We start from the raw sequence: 19,761 nt of genomic DNA on the forward strand, positions 1-19,761 counted from the left end.
AAAAAAAAAAAATTCTACGGTCAGTGTTGAAAGATCCTCTTTGATAATTTTAATAATTGAAATATTAATTTGAGGGACCCAAATTTTAAGTTCGACTCAGGCCCTAAAACTCATAAGTACGGCACTGATTGAAATATATATCTGCGTAGTGAATAATATTATTTTTTTCTCTATAATCTCTCCCTATATATAAAGAATCTCCCCCTTAGACACCATTTTTTAAATTGCCGAAATTGCCCTTATGTAATATAAATATTATAATTTTATTTTTATTTGTTTTTTTTATATTTCAAATTTTCATAATTTTCTCAACTAAACATTGTAGATAAGATAAATTGATAAAAAAAAATTAAATTTATTTTTATATTATTTTATAAATGTTAAAAAATAAATTTAAATATTATTTAAAAAATATTATTTATATATAACATACAATATTAAATATATTGCATGATTTTATACACACGCAATGCGTGTTCGATTATGCTAGTATTTATTAAACCTGACTCATGTATAATGGGAAAATTCGAAGCTACATAGGTGTATTAACCCTTCTGCAGTTTGGTGGATCTTGATTGGTCCATAATAGATGTGGGATCCACATAATTTTGCATGTGTGGCCAACTGATGGCCACACATCTACAGTGATTATCTCACTGTAGGATCGAAGTTTCATGTATAATGATCAGATTGACCTGTTGCAATATAAATCAAACTCAAATTGACATATACACTAATCATATCGCAACTAAACTACGTGCAAATATTAACAGAAATGTAAAAATAAACAAAAATGGGAGAAATACTTGCACAACAAATTATTTGGAAAAGCAGTCGTGTAAGTTTCAAGAGTTCCATTAATAATAATAATATTATTATTTATTAACTTTGTAATTTTTTTTAATTTTAAAGATTATTAGTGTTAGGCAAATTATTATTATTAATTTATTTCATATTATTATTATATATTAATGTCACTATGTTTTTATATATATAGGATTCAATTTAGATAATTAAACATTTCCAAAAAAATAGATAATTAAAAATATATTTGTTTGATCGAAATATAAAAATAAATAAATAAATAAAATTTCTTCTCTGATCGATGTTTCTTAACGAGACGAGATTGGAGTTCAAAAGCAGTGTACTGTGTGTGAATCATCATCGAACCCTCGATTGATTCGATTTAGCGGCCATGAAATCAATCGTGCTATCCATAATTCTCTTCCTGTGGATTACGAATTCTTCCGGGTTCCATTCCGATGAGCTCCTCTTAGACGATGAAGAGTTTGGGATCGAGGGCGGCCGATCTCCTGACCCGGTTGGCGCTACCCGACCCGTTTCTCAGCCCCCTTCTGCCCGCCAGCGATCGCTGGATTCCAGTTCGGATCCGGACTCCAAAATCCAGTTCACCCTCGAGCACGCCTTTGGGGAGTCCGAGTTCTCACCCGCGGGAACTTTCTCGGCTCGGCTCAGGACGTGGTCTCATGGTGGTGTGGTACTGTTACTGAATACACTTGTGCATTAGTTCGTTTTTTGTTCAGTAACTGGTTCATTGATGTATGTAGGTCGAAAAGATTGTGTTTTTAGCTAAAACAATAATTAAGGAAACATATTTACTCATTGATGGAAAAGCATCTGATTAATAATTGGGATTTGGGGATAAATTATTGTCAAATAACTTATTGGAAGGATGCTGAAACAGTTCTGCTAGTCCTAAGACAAGCACTGGAATCAGGTGCAGTGTTTTGTGGCGTCTATCTCTTGTTCACATGATACTGATATTTGTATGTTTTTTGGGATGCAAAAGAAGTTATCCCTTTGGCATGATTTAGATTAATTGTGAGCTACTCATTAGCACCATTTTGATCCTTTATATATTTTGTGACTTTGTTCAAAAGTTATATGAGAAATTGATTATGAATAGCTGCCAAATATTTTTAATTTAACTAGTATAAAAAATTATGCCCTGTTGATGGCAGTTAGCAACATCAATTGTTTGTAACACACTTGTAAAGAGTTTTCATATTGTTTCTGGGGATGAACATTAACTTTAAGTTATATTTGACAGACACTCACAAAGCTCCGGTTCTCGAGGGACGTCTTCACTGAGAAGCATAAAGTGGATTTCAAAGTAAACCCATGTTGCAATTCTGGTCTCTATGACTCAGATTTGAGTGTTACCTTTGAATTTTCAACTGTTCGAATTTCAGATTTTTTTCTCACTGGGTGTGATGACACTTTGTGAAATAATATTGCAGAGACTTTTGGAAGAAGATGAATTTTATAGGATAAGATTACCATCTAACTTGCTGAACACTCCTGAAAGAGACTATGTTTTCTCTTCTGTTAAGGCGGTGAGTTTGCAAATGAATTTGTGTTTACTACTGGAATGATTTTTACTCGTGTGCATGTTGGAGCGTGCGGTATGAATTTTTTATTGATATTTAATCGGGCAAGTTCCACTCATAGTTTTTTACCAGCGTGTTGAGGTTGGAATTTTAAGTGTTGCCGCATGCCGTAGTTGTATCTGCTCTTTTTGTTTTTGGACAGGTTCTAAGATATAGGTTAAGGGTACATCCAGCTGTAGTGACTTTTGATCTTCATTATTTTTTATACGTCTGTTTATTTCCTGGCAATTTCTAGTTGAGAATGCCATACATTAAAAGAGATTTCACTTTGTTTTTGAAAAGTGAAAATGAAGTAGCAGTTTTTCTCTTAGTTCTAGTGGAAGTCATATTAATGCCTTAGACCTGAATCTGGGTGCTCTATTAATGACATCGAGTTCTTAGTCTTTCATGTTACAACACGTCATCCAGATTCTGTGGATGAACCTTTTATGGAAAATAAACATTATGAAATTACCTTTGATACTGCAGCAATAAACACTCTACATTTTAGCTGGTATTTTAGAGTTCCACGTGCAATAGCATGAATAATCCATTATAAATATGCTGACCTGATTTGTCATTGTGTAATCCTAAGCTTGAAATGATAGCATGAGTAATCCACATATTATAAATATGCTGACCTGATTTGTCATTGCGTAATCCTAAGCTTGAAATGATTATTTCGTTGCCTTTATCTGTATTTAGTATTCGTGGTATTGTTCTATTTACTGTTCTGGTTGGCTTGCAGAGATGTCTTATTCGGGATACTTTGGATGAGCATTTTGTCATACACATGGTAATAATTTCCTGAACCATTTCTGTGGTGAACATGCTGTACAACTGTAACTGAATTTTAGGTTATCTCATGTATGCATGAATCTCATTGGTTGAAACTTTTGTTGACATGCATGTTGGTTTGTTCAATTCAGAGTTGAAATATTCCCATTTCCTCCACTTTCCTGAAATGTTATCAGGAAGAGATTGAAATTATTACCGTTGACTCTAGGTCATATGAAAGTTCCAAAGTTATAAAAGAGACAAAAAACAAAGACTTCGGGATTAAATATGGCTCCATTTTCTTCACTATCACCTCGATGGTCATTTCATTAATCACCTGAATCACTCCCCATGCCCTCCTTGTGACTAACTAGCAACTTCGTATTCCCTATTTTTCTACTTCTGATCCACCCTTCCCTCTGGTCGGCACAATAGGATTGTAGGAATCATATTATTCATCATGTAGTACTTGAAAGACTTTGATAGAAGGAATTGTCGTAAACTTCGCGATGGATGTTATGTTCATTACCATTTGTGTCATGCCCAAAAAATCGGAATACATACATTTGGGCTTATAATACTCTATGTTTACGATGTTCTCCTTTTTCACAACTGTTCAATCCTTGTGCTAACAAATAAAGCAATTTTGAAATTTCCTATAAAGTACTTGGTTCACTTACTTTCTTGGTGCATGAATTTTGAAGTCATTGCTCTGATAATTGATCGAGAAACAAAACAATTTATGCTGACCAACTCACCAAATAACTTAGGGTGATTTTGGATACAAAAGCTTGTAGCGTAAAAAAGCACTTAAATAACTCTAGTTTTCTAACGTGCTTTTATTTTTATTTTTTTAAAAAAACAGAAATGGTTTTAACGTTTGGATAAATGTTGAAAAGCGTTATTTTTTTTAAAAATCAAATAGAAGTAGTAGGCGCAGAAGCCAAAAAGCCAAAATTTCTGGTTTTAAAAAAACACAAATAAGTGTTTTTTTAAAAACAGTTTTTATAATCAAACGCCTAAGTTTTTAAGAAAAACACTTTTTTTAATTAAAAAAACATACTCCTAAAAAAATGCTTTTCTTTGGTGGGTTTCCGTAACCAAACGCACTCTTAGTTAATTTGATCTGTATGAAGTCCTCACAAATAACTCGAGCGAGGCATTAATATATGAAATCAACCATTTTATCTAGGGTGAAGTATTGGCTATTTGATCATTAAGTACTCTGTCTTTTCTTGTTTGTCCAAGGAGTATCTCTCGATATTATTGTTTTGAGACTTGGTATGGATGACAGGAAGGTGTGAATATATTGGCTGTTAATTATGGTTCTCCAGGGTCGTGCCAGTATCCCCGCCCATTGAAATTGGTAAGCCTGTCCTGACAGATAGTTAAATATGTTGGTTACGTTCCATTTGTTTCCATGTATTCTTCTATATACTTCACAAGTTTCTGCTGGTTACTTGGGGCTTGTCCTATATTATGTTACTTATTGTGGCTTTGTACTTGCTAATTTATCAGCCTTCAAAGTGGTCTTTTAAGTCTCATACAGTCTTGAAGAGCAGTGACATGGCCCCTAGGTAATTTCTCTTTGGCTTGTCCTTTTAGATTTTTGTGTGATATGTATTTTATTTAAAAGAATGATCCCTATGTATTTCCAGTTTATTTTCGGAGCCGTGTGGTGGTTGGGAATTATTATGTGCCAAGTGCTCAAAAATTTTTTGCCAATGAGCTAATTTATCCAAGTATTGTATAGTTCTAAAATAAGCCTAGCCATCCTGGAGTAATTGGAATCAATATCTTGAAGCAGGACTCCAGTATTTACAGAAGCAGCAGCTGTTGGTGAAGATGGAGAAGGTGAAGAAATGAAGCAACCAGAGAGGTCCTTCTGGGCAAAATACGTGAGTTTCACACTGACACACTCCTTTTTATGTTGCTATTTAATTTTCCCCTTATCTTCACGTTAGTGCTTAATGTGGATACAGATACTCTGTAAATGCTAATTTCATTGTTTTCTCAGTGGATGTATTTGATCCCTCTTGGGCTCATCGTCATGAATGCCATGACTCAAGCCATGAACATGCCCGAGGAACAAGCTAATGGGCAACCAGCCTCACAGCAGGCGATTACCGGACGGGGTCAGACCGCTGCAGTGCGAAGAAGATGACCTATTCTTGCAAATGTGGTACCTACTTAATTAAGTTTACTTTAAACTTGATATCTTAGCACATAGCTCGACCTTTCATCCGTTAATCTCATTGCTTTATCACCGTGGCGCAATACAATGATCCGAAGCTTTTCTTAAAACTACAAGAAGCCCATCCTCGGTTCAAATGATTGCTGATTGTGTTTCTGTCACCGCAGGTTGTTTCAGGCAGCTGGCTTCTTGATAACGACTTTCTTGACTGGCACGAGAGAGCTGTTATATAAAGAACTAGTGGGCGATTTCTGTAAGAGGCTTCGCCATGTTTGTTATAAGTGAACTGACCATATTTTTGGCAGCCCCAAACACATCTGAAATTGTATCAATGCCTTTCTTTACAAGAAATGTTGCAAGTGCAAGTGAATTTATACTTACACGAGATATGGGGCTCTGCCCTGGATTACTTCTGCCCTATTTGATTATTTGACTTGTTATTTCAGATTCCATAGCAATTTGTTGTGCAAAATCAGGGAGCCTATGCACCTTTCTCAGTTATGTTACTACTGATTTTTTGGGTCGAATGGACGTTGAAAAGATAAAATCACATCGTGGTTATTATACTATATACCTATTCTATACATAATACTATAACAGCGACAAAATAGTTTCTTGATATAATTTTTAAAATCTCCAAAATATTTTTCTTTATTTGAAACAAAAAATGTAAATAAAAAAAACTTAAAAAAAAATCGTGAAATGCATAAATTTACATTTTCAATTGTAATTGTAATTGTAATTGTAATTTTTATTCTTAAAATAGAAAAAGTATTGATTAAAAAAATTCGACCAGACAAACACGCGCGAGGCTAGTTTAAACTTTAAAATAAAACATTGATAGGATTTCCTTCATTCATCGCTTCATCTTCACAAATCAGACACGTCATTTACTCATTTGTCAAAACATATATATGGAGCAAAACTTTGGAATTTGATTTCGAACATAAGATCTGAATTGCCAAAAATAAAAACAAAAACAAAAACACCACCAAATTAAAAGTTAACCACGAACATGCAGCTGCATAATGATACCACTCAGACACAAACCTATATTTAGATTGCATTGACTAAAAATACAAGACAATTTATTGTTTTCTGCACTTGAATACAACATAATGGCAAAACAGCATGGGAGTGAATTGTTGGTCCCAGCCCTATCTCAAAGTTCGTCCTGCAAAAGATGAAAAACAAGACTTCAGTCCAGTTCGCAAAACTACACATCAAACAAGTCCAACGGAATGGACAAGCCGAGTCAACTCACATGGTAATCGTCCATGTCATCATAGTGATGCTGCAAGAACCAAAATGGCATGGTAAGTTACTAGAGGTACTTATTTAGCACATGAACATGAAGAACGAACAAGACTGAAACCCCAGGAGGAAAATGGCACTAACTACGCTACCAACATGTCGAATGGAATATAGAGATACACTGATACACAGATAAATAAGCATAAAACATAAGGTGTTATTTAAAAAGGATGCAATATCAAAGAATCTAGGAGCTCTGGATGAAGGTTAAAGAAAAGGAAACTTTGCATATGATTGCTCTTGAAAAAATGAGCTCTTAATTACCCGGCGGCACCTAACAAATTTCAATAAAGAGAATTAATATTTATGAAAGATAATGTGTTATCATACAGCTCAGGTCAAGGAAAGAGAGATGGGGTGTATGTCACATTGAACAGCTTGAGCAAGAGAGACGCTTACCTTCCTGTATCTGTCTTTGTAGCGTTCCTTGTCGCGATACCTTCGATCATGGCCTCTTTCTCTTCTCCTTTTTTCACCTTCCTCTCTCGCTCTTTGAGCTTCCTGCACAAAATGACAAAAATACAGGTAAGGTCTCCATCGATCAATTCAAAACATAAGAAGTAAGCCATGGTTTTGATCAAAACCTCGTCTTCTTTTGCTTTTCTCACTTTTTCTGCTTCTTCAAAGGCTTCTTTTTCGATCTATATTTATCAGAAAAACGACATAAAACAGTGGAGAAAAAGAAGTTAGATGGCTTGCGACCACAAGAAGTTTCTTAGTTAAATAGGAGCAGAAGCCAACCTCCCTATTGGAAAATACTTCCTCGACTACTTTCTTTGCATATTCAGGATCATCACAAACTAAAACATTGTCATAAACAGATCCTGCTTTCACCTGACAAATTTGAAAAACGAAACCCCCATCAAAATAAGAACACGAAAGATGTTATTTTGCCGAACATTTACGGATCGACCTGTTAAGTCCCACCTGCCAAACTTCGATCCCGACATACTTGATGGGCTTTAGAACATATAAATCAGGATCATCTTCAAAATCTGACAAAAAGAAAACCAATATTCAGAGAGAATTTTGGAACGATACTCAAATTGCAGCCACTTGTTTACCATACTCCATACCAGGATTATCAATCCAAGGGATCTTCCACTTTCCTTTATAATTAGGATTCTTGATTTTCTGTCTCATGAAAGAGTCATCATTGCGTGTGAGTGCTATCATGAACATTCAAAGCAATAGTTTTGATTAAAATCAATAATATTCAAAGCATGTTACCTTGCGCTTCCACGGTCCCTTGTAGGCAGGATTTGGAATTTTGGCCGCTTTCCATATTCCATCCTCTTCTTCGTCCCAGTCAGCTGGCTGCTCATGAAAAACAAATAATCGTACGGTACATAGCAATCTTATCTTTCTGATTTGCTAGAAGCTTGCAACAATATTCAATAGCAATCAAACTCGAGAGTAATCATTTTCATTAACTAAGTTGGAAGCATGCTACAAGTTTGTTGAAACCAAAGCCTTGGGCTATGTTTGGGATACATATGAATGCTATTTCAAACAATATATCATCAAAATGCATCATTGAATGGGAGAATGTATGTATGTTTGTGTTTGGAAGGAAAAACATCGTATCATTACCATGTGTTGAGTTATTAACGTTTTTCTAATATTACGTAATCAGTGCAAAGTTTGAAAACATAACATAATAATAAAATTAATTTTTAAAAGTGATGTAAAATTGAACATAAAATAATGATTGCGAGAACGAGGCGAAATGTGTTTTTTTGGAAAGGATTTGAACCTCATGTATGATTGGTTGGTAATGTTTCTAGGAATTATCTCCAGAAAACATTTCCAAGAAAGTAAACAAAAGTAGTCGTGACATCTAGGATGCTTTTGGATGAATTGACTCGGATCAACTAAGTACTTTGAATCAAAGAATTTGAAATTTTCAACTTTTATAAAATGCCTCGCATCTTAGGTTACGAATATATTGGATTGAAAGATAAATTTGAACCTCTCGATTTTTCCTTGTTGTCAAACATACATTATAGGCATTGATGGTGGATTTCAAATCCGTATATCTCAAATTCAAGCATCCAAAGGCGGACTTTGCAGATATATTACCTTCTTTGCCTTTGGATCAGGTATCTCCCGAGTAATGGAATCATATCCCTGTGATTTTAACATATGTATTAAACAGAGAGCATAAAACATTATAAACAACTGAAAACATGCTATACGCTGCAAATCGCAATACCTCAGGTTTGACATCGTTTGGATTTTCAATGTATTCTCTATCATCCCAATCTGCAGGCTAAAGACACGTATCAAAAAATCAGAGTACTGTCTAACTACATAATAATTCTTTTATTCATCTTCAAAAAACCCTGCACTCAACTCAAAAACAACTTTTAATTTGAACTGTAGTGCATAAAAAATCTTCAGCCTAATTTCACAAAGAGATTAATACATCGCTAAAAAGCAACTTAGAATCGATGATAAACTATTTGGTTTGATTAAGACAGGGAGGATTATAGGATGATACCCTTTTTGCTGTCACTTGTTTAATTTTTCTCGGCGGTAGGATGTCCCAGTCCGTATACATGCTGCCAGAGTCTCTTTCTCGACCATCAATCAGGATGCTATATGATGCATCCGGTCGAAGAATGAATGTGTAAAAATGGGTTAATTTGTCTGTTTCACATTGCAGGTCCTTCTTGATGGGGTAATTTTGACCCTGATAGGATAGTATGACATGAAGTTTCTTCGTCTGCGTGCCACAGATATCAGGTCCAAACATCAAACTGCAGAGAAAAAAAATTCTAAACAATTAGAGAGCAACAAGGGAATTCCTGGAAAGGTACCGCGGAAGAATTTCCTCCATAGGAAAGTACCCTTTGGCAGGTTTATTATTCAAACAAAGTTAAGACAAGGAGCGTGGTGGTTATTTGTAGCAATCCTGTGAAACATTGGAGATGGACAACTTGATATGGCATTTGAACAACCACCAACATCAATATAGAACCAATGGAAGACAGCAAAAATTATGTTCACTTTGCGGTGTAGTTATCCGAATAATGGATTTTTTTTTCAAAATAACCAATCATCCATTAAGTGAAATAGTGTGTTGACGACATCGACGTGGCTAATGAAGATGAGTATGATAATCCCGTTTGATAAAATTTTGATACACTTGGGTATGTATGATATGATGTCGAGCAACAAGCAGAGCCATTTCATCAACTTTACAGAAACCGAGACCGGAGACACAAAGAACTTCATATACCTGTAAGGTGTATCACCGCCAAATTTCTTTTGATTAACATAACCAGATAGAAGCTTTATGTAACCTCCACCGCATTCTATGTCCTGCTCAAGTCTAATGGAATATTGGACAACCAGGGTTCTATTCTTATTGTTGAATTCGGGTATCTTAGCCGATATGGCAGTATGCCTAGAGTCAATCGCCGTTTGAATGCCTGAAAGGAATCAGAGTAATCTCAAAGGGATCTAATTTGAAACAAGCTATTTACGAACTTCCAGATGCGTGGAAAAAACAAATCATCACGTACATTGTTAACTGATTTTTCACATAGATACAGTTCTATAACGAAACAGCAATCTTAATCTTCTTGGTCACACCTTCGAGGTTGAAATGCTGGTAGATGATCTCAAACACAAGCACACACAAAAAAAAATCCAAACTGCAGAGGAGCCACACAAACTTAAGTGGGGGTCAATTCTCAAAGTAGTGCAGATTTTTCACTGCCTTATTTGTTGCGCTGATGAAAGAAACCATGAACCAAGGCATGATATGAAGGGTCAAATCTCTAAAAACATGTTATACAAGTGACACTAGCAGCTACCAAAAACAACTTCACGTACGGTACAATCACATTGAGAGTAGATAATTTAAATTTTAGAAAGTTGAACCATAATATTTTCCTGGAAATGTAATACTAGCATAGCAAGAATATTGTAGAGGAGAACCAAACCTTTATCATCCGGATCACCGTTCCACTTCCCCGCTGTGTGCTTAAAAGAACCAGCTTTTCCTTCACTCCTCTTCCAATCCGACTTCACCCACCTACTCTGCCACCCATCTTTTCCACAAGAAAATCCCACAAAAACACAAGTTAACATTTTCAACAGCACTCACTCACACCGCCCAACAGATTAAACGAAAGGGACCAAACAAACTTCACTACAAGAATCCCACCACAAATCAAAATAATACACAACCAAAAAAGTAACTGCAAAAAGCACATTTCTTGAATCTTGCAAGAACTACCCAGTTCGTCAAAAATAACTGGTTTTTTCATTACAGATGGAACCCAAAATAAGCTAAAAAGCAAATTTGCAGACAGTTTCTAATCAAGTAACACATACTTTTTTTTAAAAAAAAAAACCTTCAACTAGATTTCAGTTCAAACCCAAGCAGAAAGTCGAAAAACATCAAACAAGATTGAAGAAGCTCAGCATACCATCAAAACGCTCCTCGAAAATGATTTCAGCAAACGAAGAGCTGATGAGTAGAAATATGGCTCCAAGCGTTACCAAATTTGCCAATAATGGCCGTTTATGCGCCATTTTGGTACGATGAGCAAGTAGCAGCATAGCGGAGCTAATTATAGAAATTAGTTTTACATTTTGACCCTTGTATTGTACAATAATTACGGTCAACCCCAGTTTAAATTGGTTTAATGACTTTTGAGATCTCCAATAAGCTTCCATTGTCACGTTGGATGGACCAATGAGAATTCACTTTATAAAATCATTGTGCAACACATTGTCTCATATTTTTCATATATATATATATATATATATATATATATATATAAAAGAGTATGTCTCTTGTTAGACATTTCATCAATCATCTACATGTTTACAATAAAAAACAATATTTTTAATATTAAAAGTAGTAAATTATCACAGGTGACTCAATTTAAAGATCCGTCTAAAAAATTTACCACTTATACCGTCTCAGATGAGATTTTGTGTACATAAAATTACCTAAAACATAAATTTTATAAAAAAAATATTTACACAACCTTTTTCTTTTTGAGAATTATTTGAATAGTATTTATATTTTCAATTTTTTAATATAATTTATTTGTTGTTTTGGAATTTTTTTTTCAGTTGAGAGCTGTTTATTACAATTGAGTTATTTAAATTTAAAACCTTGATATTAAACTAACTATAAATAATCGACTATAAATTTTGTATTTTTTATAATCATGAGATTTTTGTGGAATGAGGGTATTTATGAAAAAACAAGTTAGTGGAGGCTTATAGTGTGTGAGTGACTTTTGGCAAATGACATGCTTGTGCATTAATTAAATATTAATAGTTTTTATGTGTTAAAATAATGATGATGTAGTAATTTTTCACTCGAAGCTTTAGTTAATATATTAAAATATGGTTCCATGTTATTTCTTTTTCTTTTGTGTGCTAAATAATGTTCATTGTGATGTGAAATAGAGAAGAAAAAAAAGTCACAAATATTAATTATTATTAGATATTATTAACGTTAATTAATATTTCTTGTGATATCTTGAAACAATAGGGCTAAAGTTTTTATGGGGAAGATGTGGAAAAGACTCCGATATGGAGTCTCCCCATTGACTTTGCACTTGTCCGTGGACGAAACTTCGTCAAAAGTCTTTTTTCAAGTCTTCAAAGTTCATTTCACGTTAATCACCAATTATATAATTATATTTCCTTCGAATTTCAAAATTCCAATATATTACATCATCATTGAAAATTGTGGTAGACGGTCTACCAAGAAACGAGAAACATATTTCGACAGTATATTATGTTTAGGGTTTGGTTTTCGATATACCGTATCAAAAATATCGATATGAAAAAAATTCATATAGGTAACAATATCCAAATTTCAAAATTTTTGATATGAAAAAATTCCATACTGATATCGTACATATACCGAAAAAATTCGATATACCGAAAAAATATTTGTATATCAAAAAAATTTCGATACTAACATCTCAATAATTCGATATTTTAGTACAGGATCTCAACCCTAATTATGTTACGTCAAGTGAATTCGACTTGATGTAGTGATAGTTTTTGGATTGACGTAAAACCAGCTAACCGTATCAATGACGGTAGCCTTTTTCCTAACATAAACGAGTAACACTTTTGTGAGATAATCTCATCCGTGATACGGGTCAACCTTACCCATATTTATAATAATAAGTAATATTTTTGGCATAAAATGTAATACTTTTTAATGAATAACTCATATAAAAGACCCGTCTCAAAAAATGACTTTTGAAACTGTTTCATACGAGTTTTTATCCATGTAAACTTAATAAACTAGGGGAATAGGAAAGTTTCAAAATCTTAAAGAATCATGTGTGTGGGTGATATCGAATGAGATGAACTTCAATGTTATCGGCTAATAAATTATATTGAAGTGAAAAAAAAAAAAAAAAAAAAAAAAAAAAGAAAGAAGAAGACACAGTTGATTTAAAAATTGTTTGTTTGATCTTTTCAAAAAAAAAATTTGTTTGTTTGATATATAAATATATATGTATATATAAACAAACAAGCCTTCTAAAAACGAAAACTATAATTTTTTCGTTCAAAATTATTACTTTAAATAGTATTATCACTTAAAAGTATATAATAATTAGGGGTGAGTTTTTGGTATACTGTACCAAAAATATCAGTACGAAAAAATTTATACCAATACCAATACTGAAATTCCAAAATTTTGATATGGAAAATATCCATACAGATACCGAAAAAAATTCGATATACCGAAAAAATGTCTGTATATCAAAAAAAAATCGATACGATATCTCGATAATTCGGTATTTTGATGCGGTATCCTAGCCCTAATAATAATTTAAAAACACAACATTAATTTTTTTTATTTAAAATATTAGCTCATCTTCGCTCCATTAATTTTCATGCCCTTCTTAACCAATTAAAACTCTCGAAATATAGAATGTCTATTGCATGACTCTTTGATTTATATACATTATTTCATTAAAATAAGAGTTATTTAGGATTCAGTCTCCATTCCATAAGTTTTCTTAAGATTCAGTCCTTGTTATAATTTTTTTTTCTGCACTCCCTAATTCAGAAAAAGTTTGTATATACTCTCTAGAGGTTCACAAATCATTTTCGAAGTAAAAAGTATATAAAAAATTAAAAAACAGATACAAATATATGAAATTTCAGTACCAACTATTTCAAATCTGATATAAAAACAAGTGTTCTTTTTTGTATAGATTTTTTTGTGTTATGTTTCATCTCTCTATAAACGAAAATATAAAATCATGATTGTGAATCAATTTGAGGCAGTTGATGCCATATATATATAAATCAATACGTAAATTAAATATTTTTTACTCAAATTTCTTAAATTAGTGCACATAAAATTGTTAATTTTCGTGACTCCAAAAATAAAAATGTATGTACTGATTAATATTGAACAAGTGCTTTAATATAAATATTCTGTACATAAACATGTATGTTCAGTAAGTTTATACTCAAAATTTTAATTTTTGTACTACATCTAAAACTGTAAATACTCAAACATCATATCTTAGTATCATATATTTAACATTTTATACCAAATTTTATACATAAAAAGAAATGTGAGACCAATGAGTCAAAACAAAATTTCATGACATAGGGACTGAATCTTGATTGATTATTAAATGTAGGGACTGAATCCCAAGTTCCCCTTAAAATAACATCGTTAATCATTTTCATCACATCAAAAAAAATTACTACATACAAAGCAACATTCGAAAATATTACTTTAAAAATTAATTGTTTTTAATAAAAAAAATATTACTTTGAAAAGCATTACCAATTATTATTATTTTTTTTGAAAAAAGCATCAACAATAGATTTATTTGATATTATTTAATTTAAATATCGTATAATTACAAAATAAATTTAAATAATATTTGACTCTTCAATTTCTATTTATCCACCTCTACCACAACCAAAACTCTCGAATTATAAGATGCATGTTGGATGACTTCAATTTATGTACAATATTCTATTAAAATAATTTCATTAATCATTTTCATCATATCAAAAATATTCACTACATAGTTAGTACATACAAAATCTATCTATACGTAAAAGCAAAAAAGTATACTATATACAATATATTTAAATTTCTGCATCATTTATGACATTCAACTAAATTTTCATTTTGGTTTTCGGTTATCACTTTACAATGACAACTATTAAATCATTTATATTATAAAGAATTTTATATCAAGAACATATTTGACTTATTTTATGAATTCAACGACTTCATCATTTAAAAAATATATATATATAACATGAACATGGAAATACATGTGAAAAAATTTATCAAATAATGTGTAAAAGAAAATTATAGTCAGAAATAAGAATAGTTTTGGTTTTTCATATTGAAATATTTGTTATTCACTTTTTCTTAGGAAAAAATGAATATATTATTGCATACAACGGTTTTTCCAAATAAGCTATTTTTAAAAAAAAAAACTGTGAAATTTAGGCACAATATAAAATAATGGAGTTATATATCGTGTTATACATTTAAATTTCATTGCAAAATAAAATTTAAATCCAATGAAGATCACTTTTCAACAACATAAAATCTATATGTAATATTATGAGAAAATATCAGCTTATCATATTAATTATACCCCTCGCGATTTTTGAAATCTGACACAAAAAATTGATGATCAAAACGATGTACGTTTTGAATAAAATTATATGAAAAAAGAAAAAAAATACTGAAAACAATTCTTAGATATTTTTTGCAACAAATCAAAAGAAAAAACAACATACCTACATGTTTTTTGATATTTTGGAATTTTAAATGCAGAAAAAAAAAATTAATCAAAAAATGAAAATGATTAATCGAATATAGTAAATTTATCTCGAATATGTGTACAAAATCAAAATAAATAAATTGTTAAAAGCACTATGAAAAAAAATTATCCAAAAATAATATTACTATACATCATTTTCGAAAATAAAATGTTAAAATGAATTTGAAAAATAAAATATGTATTTTAAAAAAAATCATATTTTTCAAAAAAATTTAGATTCAATATGTCCGGACGGTCGAACCGGAAAATCATTTATATAATTTAATATAATAAATAATATATTTTGAATTTTAAAATTTCAAAAATTATATAAATAGACAAAAAAATATATATATTTAACATAGTTTGAAAGTTAAATAAATATGTAAATATATTCAAAATATCAATCATAGTTATAAATTATTTAAATAATATAAATTATTTAAATAATAAATTATTTAATTCTTAAAATAATGTTTTAAATGAAGTAAAAATTCTAAATAATAATTTATATATATAAATAATAAATTTAAAGTTTTAAAAATAAAAAATCTTATATTTTCAAAAACAATTCGAAAAACCGGTTCGACCTGTTTAACTGGTGGAACCGGTTTTCCGGTTCTTGATCGGTCCAACCAGTTCTTGACCGGTTTTGACCGATTGGACCGATTTTCCGGTTCTAAGAGTCGGTCCGCACCGGAGAACCGACCGGTTCCCAATCAAACCGATCGAACCGGCCAATCCGGTTCGGTTCCAAAAACATTGCATTGAATGTGCGTATATTGATATTATTATTAAAAAATCAAAATAAATATATTATTGAATGTCCGAAATAAAAAAAAATGTTTGTTTAAAAAATTATTCAAAAAATGACATTATCCTTCGTATCATAAATAATTATAATCATCAATAAAAATTAGAGTCAATCAATGCCTCATATAAAACTTTGTATGAAGAACCTGATTTTTAGTCATGGTCAGCTCTATCCAGAGTTATGAATCACAAGGGTCCGAAAAATTTGAAACTAAAAATGTTAAATTTTAATATGTTATAGTGATAAGTTATAACAACTAGAAAAAAAATTAACGATAAGTATTGTATTAATGAAGCTTTTTCAAAATTTATAAATTATTTTTTTATTTTCTAATTGTACGATCTATAATCAATTTATTTATTTATAGTTTAAATATTTATTCAAACATTCATACTCATTAACTTATCACTAATTATTACATGAAAATAACAACTCATGCATCGTATAAGTGTGATACTAGTTAATGCAAATTCTTGACCATTACAAACTTTTTACCAGTATTGTATATTTTAAAAGTGAATAACAGACTATAAAAAAAATGTCATGAATAACTATTTCTATTTATTTTTTTGACATGAAAACCCGTAATATAATTACTACTTTTCAGTGTGCACTACATAAACCATCAAACTAACGTAATAGCCTGCAAACTACATTAATTAACCAAGACATCCCCTTGAGAGGAACTATTTCTATTTATTTACACACCTAAAAGTGTAATTAACTATATGGGCTTTGCTAGATAAATGAATGAATCCAAGAAATCAACATTATTGTTATAAGTTATACTTAACAAGTGAAGACGTATTAAAAAAAAATATACCAAAGATAATGTTGTGATAATATATGGTTCTAATAGTACCAAGTACCAACATGGTTCTATATGTGTAATTTATTTTGGAATACAAAAAATGTGTTTCTATTAATAATATTAAGACTGTTGTGAAAAAGTAAAAATTTACGGTAAAAAGTAAAAACTCAAAAACTCAAAATTCTACACTTTATAAATTTTTTCTCTCTTCACAATTGTGTTTTTCTACACAAATGGAGAGACCTATTTATAGATCTCAATTGGAGATTAGTCAAAAATTAATACATCATTAATTACATCATCACACACTAATTTTCAATATTTTACAACTCAATTTTCAACTTTCAACCTTCAACATTCAACAATAAATAATAATATATATTTATATATATTTTCAACACTCCCCCTTGTGATGATGATCATGATAGAATGACTATCTCCATTACGTGTTGTATACTGCCTCGTTAAAAACCTTACTAGGAAAAACCCATTGGGACAAAAACCATAGTAAGGAAAAAAGAGTGCAGCCACGTAAACTCCACCTGATGTCAACATGAATGATTCTTCACATATTTCGTAGATTGCGCATCCCAATATTATAAATGTGTTTTCTGAATATCGCCGTGGGAAGTGCCTTTGTGAAGAGATCGGATGAGTTCTCACTTGATTGAATGTAACAGATATCAATATCTTTATTCTTCTCCAGCTCTTGAGTGTATGCAAAGAATTTAGGAGGAATATGTTTAGTTCTGTCACTTTTGATGTATCCTTCTTTCATTTGGGCAACACATGCGGCATTATCTTCATACAGTGTGATTGGATTCTTGTCCACTGATAATCCGCAAGAAGTTTGGATATGCCGAGTCATTGATTTAAGCCAGACACATTCACGGCTTGCTTCATGTAGTGCAATAATCTCGGCATGATTTGATGAAGTTGTAACAAGTGTTTGTTTCTGTGATCGCCAAGAGATTGCAGTGCCTCCACGAGTAAATACATATCCGGTTTGGGAACGTGCCTTATGTGGATCAGATAAGTATCCAGCATCAGCATAACCAATTATTCTCTGATTTGTATCTTTTGGATACAAAAGTCCCAAATCCGTCGTTCCTCGTAAATAACGGAATATATGTTTAATTCCGTTCCAGTGCCTCTTCGTTGGACATGAACTGAATCTTGCCAATAAATTTACTGCAAAAGATATGTCTGGTCTAGTGCAATTTGCAAGATACATAAGGGCACCAATGGCACTTAGATATGGTACTTCAGGACCAAGAACAACTTCATCATCTTCACATGGACGAAATGGATCCTTTTCTATATTCAATGATCTGACAACCATTGGAGTACTTAAAGGATTTGAGATCCATATTGAAACGTTTAAGGACCTTCTCTGTATAATTAGACTGGTGAACAAAAATTCCACATTCTTTTTGTTCAATTTGTAAACCAAGACAATACTTGGTTTTTCCAAGGTCTTTCATTTCAAATTCTTCCTTCAAGTATAACATCACTTCTTGAATTTCTTTATTCGTTCCAATGATGTTTAAATAATCAACATATATAGCAATAATCACGCATCCCGATGTTGTTTTCTTGATGAAAACACAAGGGCATATTGGATCATTTACATATCCCTTTTTCATCAAGTGTTCACTTAGCCGATTATACCACATTCGGCCGGATTGCTTTAACCCATACAATGATCTTTGTAATTTCACAGAATAAAATTCTCTGGGTTCTGAACTTTGTGCTTCTAGCATCTTAAATCCTTCAGGGATTTTCATGTATATATCACTATCAAGTGATCCGTATAAATAAGCTGTATCAACATCCATTAGACGCATGTCCAAGTTTTCAGACACTGCTAAACTGATCAAATACCGAAACGTAATTGCATCCATAACAGGAGAATATGTTTCTTCATAATCAATTCCAGGTCTTTGAGAAAAACCTTGTGCAACAAGTCGAGCTTTATATCTCACTATTTCATTTTTCTCATTTCTCTTTCGAATAAAAACCCATTTGTACCCAACAGGTTTAACACCTTTAGGTGTAAGGACTATAGGTCCAAAAACACTACGTTTATTTAGCGAATTTAATTCAACCTGGATGGCATCTTTCCATTTTGACCAATCCTTTCGAGTTTTGCATTCACCAAAAGATTTTGGTTCATTATCTTCATTTACGATGTCACATGCCACATTGTACAAAAATATCTCATCAATATCTTGTACATTCTTTCGGTTCCATATTTTTCCAGTATTAATATAATTGATAGAGATTTCATGATTCTCGTCAGTTTGTGGTTCTGACAAAATATTTTCATCATCGTGTGTTTCTTCTGGAACACCATTTTCTATTTTCTGATCATCATTTTTCTCTATGTATTTTCTTTTCCGAGGATTTTTATCCTTTGAACCGATTGGCCTTCCACGCTTCAGGCGTTTTATGACATCATGAATGTCTTCATTTTGTTTTTTTGGAATTTCAACTCGAGCAGGGGCATTTACAGCAGGTATATATGATTTTGTTACCCCTTTTGTGTCTGCAAATGCATCTGGCATTTGATTTGCTATTCTTTGTAAATGCACAATTTGCTGTACATCTTTATCACATTGTTTAGTTTTAGGATCCAAATGTAATAATGATGG

At 31.8% G+C, this 19,761-nt stretch overlaps 2 protein-coding genes across 3 annotated transcripts; one reads left to right on the forward strand and one right to left on the reverse strand.

Annotated features, from left to right (window-relative positions):
• Nucleotides 1–1,114: 1,114 nt before the first annotated feature.
• LOC140871765 (uncharacterized) lies at nt 1,115–5,858 on the forward strand. 2 transcript variants are annotated; one of them, XM_073274454.1, is made up of 9 exons: nt 1,115–1,498; nt 2,072–2,134; nt 2,262–2,357; nt 3,139–3,186; nt 4,462–4,533; nt 4,686–4,744; nt 4,975–5,065; nt 5,185–5,349; nt 5,529–5,858. In XM_073274454.1, the coding sequence occupies exons 1-8, from the start codon at nt 1,196–1,198 to the stop codon at nt 5,329–5,331; spliced, it is 879 nt and encodes a 292-aa protein (XP_073130555.1). In that variant the 5' UTR covers nt 1,115–1,195; the 3' UTR covers nt 5,332–5,349; nt 5,529–5,858. The 2 variants fall into 2 exon arrangements, with proteins under 2 accessions (XP_073130555.1, XP_073130556.1); XM_073274455.1 differs by having other exon boundaries at nt 5,185–5,346.
• Nucleotides 5,859–6,241: 383 nt separating this feature from the next.
• LOC140871267 (calreticulin-3-like) lies at nt 6,242–11,239 on the reverse strand. Its single transcript, XM_073273698.1, has 14 exons — nt 11,118–11,239; nt 10,629–10,736; nt 9,920–10,112; nt 9,179–9,437; nt 8,891–8,947; nt 8,758–8,805; nt 7,906–7,992; nt 7,752–7,809; nt 7,603–7,670; nt 7,417–7,509; nt 7,260–7,316; nt 7,075–7,176; nt 6,626–6,655; nt 6,242–6,535 (listed from the first exon to the last, which is right to left on the reverse strand). Exons 1-14 carry the CDS (start codon nt 11,221–11,223, stop codon nt 6,524–6,526), a joined length of 1,278 nt encoding a protein of 425 aa, XP_073129799.1. The 5' UTR covers nt 11,224–11,239; the 3' UTR covers nt 6,242–6,523.
• Between the last annotated feature and the right edge of the window lie 8,522 nt (nt 11,240–19,761).

Source organism: Henckelia pumila, unplaced genomic scaffold (genome assembly GCF_033568475.1).
Source record: "Henckelia pumila isolate YLH828 unplaced genomic scaffold, ASM3356847v2 CTG_461:::fragment_3, whole genome shotgun sequence".
NCBI lineage: Eukaryota > Viridiplantae > Streptophyta > Magnoliopsida > Lamiales > Gesneriaceae > Henckelia > Henckelia pumila.